The sequence below is a fragment of the Hemicordylus capensis genome, chromosome 1 (genome assembly GCF_027244095.1).
Source record: "Hemicordylus capensis ecotype Gifberg chromosome 1, rHemCap1.1.pri, whole genome shotgun sequence".
Lineage (NCBI taxonomy): Eukaryota > Metazoa > Chordata > Lepidosauria > Squamata > Cordylidae > Hemicordylus > Hemicordylus capensis.
Window position 1 is genome coordinate 394,440,740 of NC_069657.1, and position 14,965 is coordinate 394,455,704.

The 14,965-nt window shown below is 44.2% G+C and overlaps 1 protein-coding gene across 5 annotated transcripts in view; it reads right to left on the reverse strand.

Moving 5' to 3' along the window:
• The window catches only part of ZNF318 (zinc finger protein 318), a 43,230-nt gene that overhangs the window by 10,022 nt on the left and 18,243 nt on the right, over positions 1–14,965 (reverse strand). For 4 of the 5 annotated variants that reach the window (XM_053304031.1, XM_053304041.1, XM_053304049.1 and 1 more), the window contains 2 exons: positions 3,609–4,215; positions 452–1,927 (listed from right to left, as the gene is read on the reverse strand). In XM_053304031.1, the coding sequence (XP_053160006.1) occupies positions 452–1,927; positions 3,609–4,215 (2,083 nt within the window). Of the gene's footprint in view, positions 1–451; positions 1,928–3,608; positions 4,216–14,965 lie in introns of those variants that run through there. The other variant, XM_053304066.1, reaches the window with a different exon arrangement.

The window sequence follows — 14,965 nt, forward strand, 5'->3', positions numbered from 1 at the left end:
CAGTAGTATAAGATATTAGAGGTACATCCTAGTAAAAAAAAACTACAATGGCAAATACAAAATATGCTCTGAAAGCCTGTATTAACATCAACATTGTAAAATGGCAAAATTCTACATGAAGTAGTATAATCCTAAACCAGGGATCAATTACACTTACACACACACCCCTACCTAATTATGGGTCAGAGAAATTATAGGTTATAGCAAATGTATTATGTATTTTTAAACTACTACTGTACTTACTACTCTACTAAGCATGTTTATAAGGAGATAATTCAATTATCCACCTCACTAGCCACATTACAGGCAAATGTTCTGATACACTGAAAGGAGTAATGTCATCAGAATGAAAAATAGACACAGATATTCAGCACTGTTATGCCTTTAGATTATGCTACAATATTTTAGTGTTGTAAGGAAATAATTATCAAAACAAGTTTAAACTACTCACCTTTTGCTTCTGCGAAGCTCGGTTTTTTTCATCAGATATTCTTTCTGTGCTACTTTTGAAAGAAGGCTGAGGATGCTGAGGGGGCAATCTGGAGTAAGCAGTTATAGTGGGAATTTGCATGTGTACAGAGTCTTCTTTTTTGGATTCAGGAGCTTGTCTGTGGAAACTGTCCACAACTGGGATCTTTTCTGTGGAAACTGTCTCAATAACTCTGAGGTTTGGTCGTTTAGAATTTGGTGGCATTGTCAGCGTGACAAGCCCTTGTACATCTGAAAGTGCAGGCTCAGCCTGCTGGGGAGGAGCATACATGGGCCAGCCAGAAGCTGCATAAGCTATATAGTGTCTATATGCATCATAGCCAGAAGGGGGCATTGTGGGAGTTGGATAGTTTTGTGGTAACTGAGTAGTAGTGAATGGTGAAAAGCGTGAAACTGAATACTGAGAAACTGAAGTGGGAGGCAAATTAGGAAGAGAAGGTGGTGCTGATGGGATTAGAGATACTGATGGAACAGATCGTTCTGGTGTGTCAGCAGAATTATCTTGCCCCACAGTTTTGCTTTTAATGCGCTCAGATTTTGAAACAGAGGAAGTATCTTTAGATGATGGGTAAGAACCAGAAGGTGAAAGAGAGCGCTTCTGGCTTGACTCTGGAGAACGAGTGTCACTTCGACTACGGCGCAGCTCCCGAGAGTCTGTTTTACGAGAAACTACTGAATGACGATCAGGAGAACGAGATCTTTTTTTCCCATGGAGCCGTTCCTGTGTGCGGGCAGCGAGCTTACCAATTTCAGCCACCCCAATGTCAAGACCAATAGTTTTGAGCAAGTCATGGATCTTCTCATATTCTGGTCTGAACTCCTCTGAAGTGTCTGGTTTTACAGAGGGAGTAGGAGAAGATGGGGAGCTTACTTTCTGACTTAGAGGTTCTTTCACACTAGTCATCGTTAGCTTTTGAATAGAGGGTGAGTTGATCTTTTGAGAAGGGGGGGAGCTGATGTTCTGAGTAGAAAGGGAGTCATCCTCATCATCACCATAAAGAAATTTCTCTTCATCCTCAATGTCAGGAAAGCTGCGTCTTCTCTTTTCTTGAGTGCTAGTCGAATCTGCCATCATGCCCAGAATGCGTGAAAAGCCACTCCCATCCTGGCTAGCTCTTTCATGAGGAAGCAAGAAGTCACTATGCCGGTCAACAGGCTCTGATGTAGACTCATTACACTCTTTTTGTTTTAAAAAGCTTTCAAAATTCTGTTCACCAGGGAAAGTGTTTTGTTGTAGGCCAGAATATGGTCTCCAATCACACACATTCCCTTGAGACTCCGTGCTTGCAGATTCTGCAACTGCATTTTTGTTAAATTGTTTGAGGAAATTTTCCACCTCAGATGAAAAAGGGGTAATGCAGCTACGCTGGGGCAAAGAAGGATGACTTGAAAGAGCAGGTTCTTTGACAGAGGCAGAACTGCAAGGAAATACTTCAGGCTAAAAAAAAAAAAGAATAGTCACTTGTTACTACATTTTAGAAGGAGGCTAATCAGTATTCAATCAATGTTAACACAAATGTTTTCATATATAAAGTTATTACAACAAACCATTTAGAAAATGAGCATAAAATTGTAAGGAGATAAATAAGGGACTGAAGGAGACACAGTAGATGCCAAGTATGATGCTGCTATTTTTACATATTGTGGACAAGGTATGACTGTAGATGAGACAAAAGTAGGCGGAGGGGCTCTGTGTATGTGTGTGTGTTTGTGTGTATCAGTTTCAGTTCTTTAAAATTTTAAGGTTTTAATTTGTAGGTGATTTTTAAATTGTTAAATTGTTTTAAGTTTTTGTAAATATTTTAACTTGTTTAAATAAATAAATAAATAAACAAACAAACAAACCAAACAAACCAATAAATCTCCATCCATGTTTCCACCCATACCGATTCAGAATGAAGGAAAGGCAAAGGCTTTGTGGTGACATTGACACTGGAACAGTCAAATCTGATTGGCTATCCAGCACCATGATGTCATTACACTCACTCCATGAATAGCTGGGATCACAAAACAAAGAGTGTGGGGGGAGAGGCTCTGAAAGAACAGTGGAAAATGGGGGGAGGGGAGAAAAGATAGCAGCTATAGTGCAAACATCCACAAACTGATACCAAAAAAAAGTATATTTAGAAGTTTTGTGGAAATATTTTAAGCTTCCCCAAAATGGTTCACAAGCCAACATTCTGCACAGTTGTAGTTATGATAGCTGCACGAGAAACATTTATACAAGCGCACACTACAGTTTTTAGCAATCTCCTGGACCAATATTTTTGTCTGTGTTGAGCTCTAAGGCAGTAAGAGAGATGGCCAAGAGAGATGCCAAATAAAGCAACATGGACCAACACCATATTTTTTGAAAGGCGATTTGTAACACTAATATTGGGCTAACCTTAGCTTCAAGCAGATAAATGTTCTGTGCTAAAAAGCCCAAGCCTGCAAAACAAAGCTGAGAACTCTTTTGTTCACCATAACCCATATATAACCTACTGCTTTTTAATGTACATTGTACCAAGTGCAGCTATGCAGAGTTAACCCTTAGTAGTAGTGTACAACATTCAGAGATGCCAATATAGTGCTCCAATTCATCTACTATTCGTTATTCGGCTATAAAGTACAAAATATAATGTTCAGATTTAATATCCTGTTGAACAGGATAAGCACTCTGCCATTTAGGTGAAGTAGGATGTTTGAAGCTTCATGTAAAAAACTGAACTAATTTTGCATCCATCAGAAAATATGGATTTTGTTGTAAAATTTAATCCACTACATGTCACTTAACCAATTCATTTCATTCTTCTCTGAGAAACCTCTAGCTCACAACAGTCAAAATACAACTGAGGAATTCTGATATTCTGAATTTTAAAACTAGCAAAATGTGCTGATTCCGAAACAATGTGATCTAAAATGCTGGTTATACTATGAACTGTGCAAGTTCAACTCTATAACAGTGCAGGGTACCCTGGATATTGTTTTGAGAACATTTGTCCCATCATGGGTGGGTGGGTGGGGGGGGGGAGTCTGAAAAACAGACTTACATTCTATATTAAAATTTCAGATTAAATAAGCAGCAGCAAAATGCAAACTGTCAGTTTAACAAGCAGTGAGAAGAACAAAGATCAAACCTGCACAGAAGAATCATCCACTCTTTTCTTCAGGATAGATTTTTTGGGCATTGCTGGTGCTTCATCTGGTCTATAGAGGTATCGTGGTTCAGGAGACTGTACTGGGTTAGTCAAGCCAGGGATCACACAGCCACTGCCAGTCAGTTCTCGACTCAAATTTCTGCTCTGTTCCTCCTTCTCTCTTTTTCTCCTAGCACTTTCAAGTTCACGGAAATCTTCATCCAGGTATGTTGGGCTTGGGCTCCTACTACGTTTACGGTAATTTCGTGTTCCTGGCAAGAAACCCTGAGGATCTATGCTCACATCAAGCAGTCTGTCATCTCTGTCGTATCGAGGGCGTTTTATTTCTCTCCCTCTCTCCTCTGATGAATATAAGGACTTCCTAAGGACTTCACCATCCCTGTCACGTTCTCTTGATAGATCCTGTAGATTGTCATATTTCATGCCATAGTCTGATTGGTGGAGGAAAATATCCCTATTGCGATAGTCCTCATCATGTCTCATACTGAAAGGACTAGAAGGGCTTTCCTCATGAGACGGATACCGCTCAGGGCTTCGAGGATGTGAAAGACCTCTGCTAAATATTGGACCATCAGCCAAATCATCCCTGATGAGAGAAGCACATAGGTTACAACGAAATCAGAAACTTGAATAATATGCTGAGCTTGGCACAAAGTGAACTGCCAAGCTTCCAAAACCAACAAATACTACTTGCTATGAACTCAACATAGTTGGGTCTGGAGACCAGGGAGGAGAGCTGGTCTTGTGGTAGCAAGCATGACTTGTCCCCTTAGCTAAGCAGGGTCTGCCCTGGTTGCATATGAAAGGGAGACTAGAAGTGTGAGCACTGCAAGATATTCCCCTCAGGGGATGGAGCCGCTCTGGGAAGAGCAGAAGGTTTCAAGTTCCCTCCCTGGCTTCTCCAAGATAGGACTGAGAGAGATTCCTGCCTGCAACCTTGGAGATGCCGCTGCCAGTCTGTGAAGACAAGACTGAGCTGGATAGACCAATGGTATGACTCAGTATATGGCAGCTTCCTATGTTCCTATGCATATTCAGCAACAGCATCATCCCCACTTTCTGAAATATTTGAGGCAGGAGTAACCTCCCCCCCAAAGAAATTATTATTATGGCTGTCATTAGAATATAATTATTTATATCATTTTAATATGCAGTACTATATAATTTTACTCACCTAGACCCCGATCATCAGGATCTCTGCTTTATCCAAGAACTAACTCCAAAACTCTGAATGGTAACTGTTGCTGTAGGATCGCCATAGCTTCCATACTAGCAAAGGCAGAACTCTTTCCAACCTTCAGATCTCTTCTACTGAACCTGCCCAACTTATCCCTTCTGTTATCCAGATGTCTCAGATATTATTTTACACATAGTTAAATTAATGCCACCCAGTGAAGAACTTATTTAAATTAAGAATTTAAATAATTTTAATAATACCATTCAAATATTTATTCATATATATTTTTATTTTTTTATGAGAAAAAACAGGTTGCTTACCTGTAACTTATGATCTGGATGTGATCCGTTGTATTCATAAGAACTGGGTTTCTGCGCCTGCGCAGGGACCTCCTGGGCTGACTAGCTAGCTCCTCTTTGCGCCCCGCCCGTCTGCACGTGCCTTGCAGCTTCCGTTAGAATCGATGGTTGGGGCGCCTCTCCTTCAGATTTCTCGCAGACCGCCATATAAATGACGATCCACACACCAGCATCCACTAGTCCAGGCATTCTGCAGCGGGGCCGGCTGGGAGGGACTTATGAATACAACGGATCACATCCAGATCATAAGTTACAGGTAAGCAACCTGTTTATCTGGATTGTGATCCATTGTATCCATAAGAACTGGGTGTTTAGCAAGCTACCCCATAAGGAGGCGGGTGCAGATGACCCCCAGCTATGCCAACACACGTTTCAACACTGATCTTCCAAAATTCGCCTCCCTAGCCATCCGCAGATCCAAAGCATAATGCTTCACGAATGGTAGATGCGATGACCATGTCGCCGCCAGGCAGACATCTGCCATTTTAATGCCTGACAGATGTGCCGCAGACATTGCGTAGGCCCTAGTAGAGTGAGCCCGAACCGTCTTTGGCGGTGTTATCTTCTGGCTTTTATAGGCGAGGAAAATCAGTTCCACTAGCCAGTGAGCAAGTCTCTGGCGAGAGATTGGACGGCCCTTGCTACGCCCCCGGAAGGAGAGAAAAAGCTTTTTACTCTTCCTAAAGTCATGAGTTCTCTCCAAATAGTATAGGAGTGATCTACGCACGTCCAACATGTGGAGGGCCTTCTCTAAGTCTGTCTCCGGACTACTGAAAAAAGTTGGCAGCACTATGTCTTGATTTAAGTGGAAATCTGTCACCACCTTCGGCAGGAATCTCGGATCGAGACGCATCACAACCTTGTGTGGATAGAATTGAGTGTAGGGTCTATCCATCCGCAGGGCCGTCATCTCGCTCACTCTCTTAGCCAATGTAATGGCTACCAAGAATGCCACCTTCAAAGTCAGAAACTTCAGCGGAATAGTCGCCAGTGGCTCAAAGGGTGCCTCCGTTAGGGCGGAGAGTACTAAAGACAGACTCCACTGCTCCATTGGGCTGCGCACAGGAGGGTAAAGGTTATTAACACCTTTCAGGAAACGTTTACATTCCGGGTGGGAGAAAACCGTGGACCCATCCCATCCCCTGTGCTTTGACGAGATTGCAGCCAAATGCAGCTTAATGGAGACATTCGCCAATCCACTCAGTTTGAGCGATGTCAGGTAACGTAGCACATCCCGAGGGGTCGCACGCAATGGCATGACACTCTTCCCCCTCATATAATTCTTGAAGCGGTTCCACTTGCAGGCATAACTGCGTCTTGTCGACGCACGCCTACTGTTTAGTAAGATGTTGTTTAATAGTTGATTCTCCAAGCGGTCAGCTTGAGAGAGTGCACATCGGGGTGTAACACCTTTCCGTGTTCTCTTTGCAACAGGTTTGGAGCCCTGGGGAACTTGTGGAACACTGAATGAGACATTTCCAGAAGTGTGGCAAACCACGGCTGGCGCGGCCACCATGGGGCCAGAAGTATGCATTTCGTTTGGTCCCGCAATATCTGCGCAACCACACGGCCCATTAACGGCAGCGGGGGGAAAAGATATAACAGCCCCGTCTTCCAGGCCCGTTGAAAAGCATCCCCCAGGGATCCCTGGCCTATGCCCGCACGCGAACAATAATTGGCACACTTTTTGTTGGCAACCGTGGCAAATAAGTCTATCGATGGGACCCCCCAGATCTCGAACACCCTGTCGAGATACATCGGGTTGATTTCCCACTCGTGTCTTTGGTTGAAACTGATGTCCCTGCTGAGCCTGTCGGCCAAGCAGTTGTCTACACCCTTTATATGTATTGCCACTGGGTGAATTGAATGTTGAATGCACCAGTCCCATATTTTTCTCGCAAGTAGGCAAAGAGACAGTGACACTGTCCCCCCTTGATGGTTGAGGTAGGCAATCGCCGTCGTGTTGTCCAACTCCAGCTGTACTGACCGTCCCCTTATCATAGGTTCGAATGCCCTTAGGCCCTGAAACACAGCCAATAGCTCCAAGTAATTTATATGCTGAAGTCTCTGCAACTGGGTCCATGTCCCCTGCACGCATACGCTGGCGCAATGCGCACCCCAGCCCGCCATCGAGGCATCTGTCGTTATCCGGGAGGTGGGCTCCTTGGACACAAACTCGACTCCTTTGCCCAAATTGTCCATGTCTAGCCACCACCCCAGGCTGGCGAGGACATGTTGTGGTAGTGTCAAGTGCATATTCTGGCCATCCACATTGGGTCGGAAGTTGTGGAGAAACCAATGCTGCAATGTGCGCATGCGGAGGCGCGTGTGTGACACCGTTGCGGTGCATGATGCCATCAAACCCAACATCCGCTGGATTCGAACCGCTGGCTGCCGTGGAGTCCTCTGAAAGTGACGTATGAGTTCGTGCATTTGGGTAATTCTTTCCGCAGGTAAGAACGCCCTGGCCAATTTCAAGTCCAGCATCGCTCCGATGAAGTTCACTCGAGTCATGGGTTCGAGTCTCGACTTTTTCCAATTCACATTGATGCCGAGGCACTCCAACAAGGCTAGCAGCATCTGCACTTGGCGGGTCAGTAAACTCCTGTCGTGGCTCACCACGAGCCAATTGTCTAAATACGGATACAGCCTCAAGCCCTGAGTTCGCAGGTGGGCTACAACCACCGCCATCACCTTTGTGAACACTCTGGGCGCAGTAGAAAGTCCAAATGGAAGCACCACATATTGATAGATCTGTGCCCCTACTGTAAACCGGAGGAACTTGCGGTGACTCTCCTGTATCCCGATATGAAAATAAGCGTCCTTGAGATCCAGAGTAACTGCCCACTGTTCGTTCACCAGCAGAGGCAGAATTCCCTGCAGCGTCACCATCCTGAATTTCCTGGTCAGAATGAAGAGGTTGAGCCCCCTCAGGTCCATTATGGCTCTTATTCCACCGTCTCTCTTTGGTATCTGAAAATACCGGGAATAGTAGCCGGTCAGTCTGTTCGCCCATTGCACCCGCGTGATCGCCTGTTTCTCCAGCAGCACCTTGACCTCCTCCCGCAACACCTCCGTGGCCGGCGTATAGACCAGTCCAGAGAAGGGAGGCCTTGTCTCGAACTCCAACGCATATCCAGTCTGCACTATTCTCAGTACCCACCGGTCGGATGTTATGTTGTGCCATGCTGGCGCACGGCTTGCCAGTTTGATGTTGATCCTGGCAACTACAGGGCCGATGTAGTGGGTCCTGGATTGTAGCGTTGGACTTAATTGGCTGCTGCAAAACTGATGCAGTGGACGAACAGTCCCGTCAAAAGCTCTTGCTGGAAGCGTCTTTGTCGCCTTGACGAGCTGTTTTTCCTTTTTGTTTTTGGTTAAAGCCCTTACCGCGTTGGTAAGGTCTGAATTGTTTTCGGTATTCTTTGCGGTCCCGATACCGATCACTCTTTCTCTGATAATAAGTGCGGCTCCTTGCGGTTGAGCTGGAACCGCTCGAAGGCACCATAAAGGTGCGGGCAGTGAATTTAGATTTTTTTAACGTCTCCATTGACGTGTCCGTGTCCTCATGGAATAAACCTTTGCCGTCAAATGGCAAGGACTCGACTTTCTCCTTCATGTCTGTCTGCAGGGTTGCTGAGCGAAGCCACGCATGCCTGCGCAAGCTCACTGCCGTCACCATTGCTCTCGATTCCGTCTCCGACAAGTGTTTGAATGCGCTCAGTTGTTGGCGCGTTATTGCCGTTGTTCTTTCGTACACATCATTAAATCTCCATTGGAAGTCCTCCGGAGACAAAGAGGATGAATCCTGTAAAAGCGCATCCCAAAGTAAATGGTTATAGCGTGCCATACACGCCGCATAATTAGCAATACGAATTGCTAAACTGGAGGTGCTATAGATCTTTCGACCCATAACGTCCATTTTCCTCCCCTCTTTGTCAGCAGGCGTGGAATGACGGTGTCCACTCTTGGTGGATGAAGCGCAACTGACAACCAAGGAGTTCGGTATAGGATGACGTAACAGGTAAGAGTTCTCTCCTTCAGTCACCCTATACAAATTTTCAATGCGCTTGGAAGTTGGAGCCCCGACCCCCACTGAGTCCCATGCCACCTTCGCAGCCTTGTCTATCCCAGGAATCATGGTGAGGGCAACAGGATGCGAAGTCTTAGATCGCTTCATCATATTATAGACCGGGTCAGCAACGTCCGCATCCGGAGAGCTTACGTCCATGCCCAGGGCTTCAGCGATGTCCCTTATGAGGATATGGTAAGCTTTCAATTCCTCAGTTGGCGAGGTGGATAGTTTTGGTGGCACATCCGAAGGGGGGTCAGACCTACGACTGATATCATCTCTGTCAGAGGCCGGTCCCGACTCATCGTCCTCACTGTCATCAGAGGGTGAAGATGATGGTTCAGAAGGAGGAGGTGTTGCTTTCCTCTTTCTTTTCCCAGCAGGTTTTTCTGGCATCCTCGTCTGGACCACAGGTAATTGTGAATTCTCTGGAAGGTAGGTTTGAACTTGCACCAATGGTGTTTGTATAGGCAAGTTCACAGACGGCCCCTGATGGTCTGCATGCTCTGACTGCAGCAGCGGCTGAGCCAGTTGTCCAGCCTGCACAAAATTCCGCAGCCCTTGCACTGGTTGCATTTCTACCTGTGCCGCTTTCCAACGCAAGAACTCTGCATAATCATCCGGCACCCCATGGCGGAAACCGCAGGAATGGGTTGGCTGCAGCATCGTAGAGCACCCGACATCGGTTCTTGGATCCTGGACCACTGCTGGTGTCAGTGAGGCAACATGAGGCAGATCAGCCAGCTCTCCACCTCCAGGACCCTCGTCCAAGCCTGTCGACAGGAAGCCGCGAAACGTCGCACCCGAGGGTGTACTCGAACTCGACTCCAGCAGTTCTCTAAGTCCGTCCCCGTGTGTAGCCAGACTCGGAGTCCTCGGCGTCGAGGGGGACTGAGCCGGCGTCAATGCCGGTGACAAAAGATGAGGAATCCTCCTCAATGTCGAAGCCGTCAACACCGACGAAGGAGCAGTGTTCACATTCAATATCTGCTCCGGCACCGTGGACGCCGACGGAGGAATGGCATACACCGCCTGGGCAGTTATGGGAGGCTCCGATGCCGAGACTTGCAAATGCCTCGACGCCGATATCGACGTCGGCGTCGATGTCGATTCCAATGTCGACGCCTGTCCCAGACTGCCTTGGTCCAATCTCGATGTCGGCGCTGGTGTCGACGTCGAGACTAACGTCGATGTCGAAGCCGGAACCATCCTGACCGTCGATACCGGAGGTGTCGACGTCGAGGCTGTAGGGGACTCAGCCGAGTCCACGTCGTAAATCTGTGCTGCCGTCGGTGAGGGAGTTCGATGTCGAGACTCCTCACGATGGCGACCTTCCCTCTCAGAAGCATGACGATCTCTATCCTTATGCTTCCGTTTTTTGGAAACCTCCTTTGGTTTCTTAAACAGAGTGTCAACAGTGGTTTTAGACTGCTTATCAGCAGACCCACTGGAACCCAATCCCGGGGAGCTTGACGCACCGCACTCCTTCGACATCGAAGCTCCCGATGTTGAACCGGAACTCATCGACGCCGACGGACGAGGAGTTGGCGGCCGAAGTGCCTCCTCGTATAACGCAGCTCGAAGCCTGAGAGCTCTATTTTGTCTAGTTTGTTTTGAAAACGAGCAGCATATCTTACATGCCGCTGTGTTATGATTCTCTCCTAGGCACATCAAACAGGCGTCGTGATAATCAGTCGAAGGCAACTTTGCTCGACACTTTTCACACCGTTTGAATGTCTTCTTAGCTTCCATTGTCCAAATGCCGTTCCGAGTCAAATTCAGTAAACAATCTTAGGAACAAACAAAGCAGAGTCCGTAATCAAGTCCGTTCGCCGTTCCGAGTCAAAACCGTCCTGTACAAACTTCGAAGTTAGAATCAGAGTCCCAAATCAAGTCCGTTGTTCGTTCTGAAGTCAAACCAATTAATCCGCTCAGTAGAGAATAGTCAAACAGTCCGAAGTCAAAATTTTTGATAATAATTGAGGAGCAACAGCCAAGAGGTGTAAGCGCTTTGGCGGTCAAGAGAAAACTGAAGGAGAGGCGCCCCAACCGTCGATTCTAACGGAAGCTGCAAGGCACGTGCAGACGGGCGGGGCGCAAAGAGGAGCTAGCTAGTCAGCCCGGGAGGTCCCTGCGCAGGCGCAGAAACCCAGTTCTTATGAATACAATGGATCACAATCCAGATCCTAAGTATGTAGTATACCGCTCTGGGCTCCTTGGAGAAATAGCGGAATATAAAATGTTTTTTAAAAACCCATATATCCAGGGTTGATTTGATTTAAATCAAATCAGTTTAAATTGTAGTTTAAATAACTTCTCCAGAAGCCTCAATTTTAATGATTTAAATTACAACTTAAATCACTGATCAGGAAGATTCTATTCTATTTAATTATCATTTTCTAGTAAATGTGCATTCTTGTTGTCTGATGTAACCTTAATATATATTCATCACTACTCAGAGATAGATGTAGGTTTTATTTTTAGAAAGAAGGTACATGCCATGCATTATAAAGCAGGTGAGGCCTGACATTGATGAAGCAAAGTCATTTTGCGTAGAATACACTTATACGCAAGTTCAAGAAATTAAATAGATCTATTAGTACTTTTATTAATGTGCTTGCAAAAGGGAAGTAAAAGAATGGTCTGAAATGTGTAGGATTTCAACTTCAAACATTATTCATTTTATGAATAATGACCATATATGGTAAGTTTGAATTATTTTTTTCAAATTAATGGTAAATTTGAATCATAGTAGATCTGAATCTAAGAAACATTGGGCATAATGTCATGTTATAATTTTTGATTTGACTGAGTGTTAATCTGTTGAGAACAATAACAGTTAAAATATTATATTCAGGTTTTTCTCTAAAAAATACAAAAAAAGTTATTTAAACCTTTCCCAAAGCATATATTGGTGTAAAAAGTAGTGCATTCAGCTAATTTCAGTGGCAGGATTGTGTATGCAAAATTTGGTATATGTAGATCAGTAAGCATTACATCATTTTGCACAAATTCTTCAAAATATACATAACATATTTATTCTGATTTTTTAAAATTAATTTTTCATTTTAAAAAATTGGATGATTTGGTGATTTTATTTAGTACCAAAGCAGATGCCAACTTGTGAAGTCATTAGGAGGTGAACCAGCTGCAGTTCAATTAGTCATGGATATTTGGAATTTCTCATGATGTGCTAGGAGAGCCACTACCATCACCAAACAGGCTTTTAAGTTGTACTTATGTTTATTCCAGTTAGTTTTCTTCAACAAACCACCAACAAAATATTTAAACAAAACAAGCACATTTTTCTTTGAATTAACAACTATATTAGTTCTACATGTAAAGCTTTTTTAAAAAAATAAACATTAAACAGGCAATGTCAGCAAAGTCAACATGGAAAACTTAAAATATTGGGCAGTACAGCTAAGTCAGTTTCCTTCACCTTCGTCTACCTGTTTGTTCATCGTCTGGAAAAGAAAACTGCTTTTTTTTTAGTTCCCAAATTATTTCTCAATTTAGAATGAATTAATCCAAAGGGGGTGGGAATTCTCTCTACACCTGCAGAAGAGGATACCGCTGGATTACCATTTCAGGGGTCTCCAAGTCCAAATGTTTAAGTGACTTCCTCCAACTCACTGGTGTGACTTCCTTTAAGACTTTATCAACAGACATATTTCTTGAACTGGCCACTTGTAGCCCTGAAATGTACTCTCAGAATATGGTTTCTCATGATTGCATAAATGACTCCTGAGGATGTGGAAAAGCTGCTCGGAGCGGTGAGGCCTACCACTTGTTCTATTGACCCTTGTCCAACATGGCTTGTTCTATCTAGCAGGGAGGTTGTTGTAGACAGCCTGGTAGAAATCATAAATGCTTATCCGATGGAGGGCAGAATGCCTCCTTGTCTTAAGGAGGCAATCATTAGACCTTTTCTAAAGAAGCCTGCATTAGATCCCTCAGAGTTGGGCAATTATAGGCCTGTTTCCAACCTCCCATGGCTGGGCAAGGTAATCGAGAAGGTGGTGGTCTCTCAGCTCCAGGTGGTCTTGGTTGAAACTGATTATCTAGACCCATTTCAAACTGGTTTTCGGGCAGGCTACGGGGTGGTGACTGCCTTGGTCGGCCTGAAGGATGATCTCCAATTGGCAATGGACAAAGGAAGTGTGACTCTGTTGGTCCTTTTGGATCTCTCGGCAGTTTTCGATACAATTAACCATAGTATCCTTCTGGAACGTCTGAGGGTGTTGGGGGTGGGAGGCACTGTTTTACAGTGGTTCCGCTTCTACCTCTCAAATAGATTCCAGATGGTGTCGATTTGAGACTGTTGATCTAAATACTTGCCTGGAAGCAGTAATGGGCTGGATGAGGGAGAATAAACAAGCTGAATCCAGATAAGACAGAGGTACTTATTGTGCGGGGCCAGAACTCTAGAGACAATTTTGACTTGACTTCTGTAATGCGCTCTCTGTGGGGCTGCCTTTGTACATAGTCCGGAAACTTCAGTTGGTTCAGAATCCAGCAACCAGGTTGGTCTCTGGGTCATCTCGAAGAGACCGAGTTACTTCTTTACTGATGGAGCTACACTGGCTGCCAATAGGTTTCCAGACAAAATACAAAGTGCTAGTTATAACTTATAAAGCCCTAAACGGCTTAGGCCCTGGGTATCTAAGAGAGTTCTTCACTACGAGCCCCACCGCCCATTGAGGTCATCTGAGGAGGTCCATCTCCAGTTACCGCCAGCTCATTTGGTGGCTGCACAGAGACAGGCCTTCTCGGTCGCTGCCCCGAGATTGTGGAATGTGCTCCCTGCTGAGATACAATCCTCCCCATCTCTGACAATTTTCAAAAAACACCTGAAAACCCATCTTTTCGCCCAAGCTTTCTCAGCTTCCTAAATTTTTTGGGTTTTAATCTCTGGTTTATTTTTAAATTGTTTTAAGTTTTTTGTATATGTTTTTAACTGGTTTTATGCTATTGTTAACCACTCAGAGATGAAAGTTTGGGGCGGTGTACAAATTCGATAAATAAATATATTAAATGAATGAATGAATGAATGTATTCTGCTGACTTTTTGTTTCACTTTCTATTCCTCTCCCTTGCATTCATATCCATACCCCTCCTCGCTCAGATCATCCCGCAAATACATTCATTGACTTCTTTGTCTGTGCTTTTAGAAAGAGAAGTAAAGGCTTGACTGTATGCATGTAAACCAACTGCAAAATAGGACTGATCGTTATTATCTCACATCTCCATACACTCCTGTTAAGTATGTTTATAGAATATAATTAGAAGTTATGATTACTATTCATTACCATTTATTTTATCTAGGTTCTTTTAAAAGTTGTTTTAAGAAAAAAATTAAAATCCAACCTAAATAAAAAATCCAATTTAAATTTAAAAATCTAATATTTTTTATTTTTAAAAAGATTGATTTTCATCAACCTTTATATCCCCCCCCCCTCCAGTGCAATACTACTCAGGGTAGCTCACAAAATACTAGTGATTGTCAAGATCTATCTACAGTATATATAAGTTGGCTGGATATAACTATGGAAACATAGTGTAAGGTCTAATGTACTATTCCAATCTGTGGCTTTATAAAAATAAATGTGCATTTGTTCCTACTTTGAGCCCAACTTATTCCAACTGCATTATAGCTTATGTATAAGATAGATAGATATGTGGTCTGTCAAGCTCCCTCTAGGTGTAATAGGAAATGCAGTGCAAA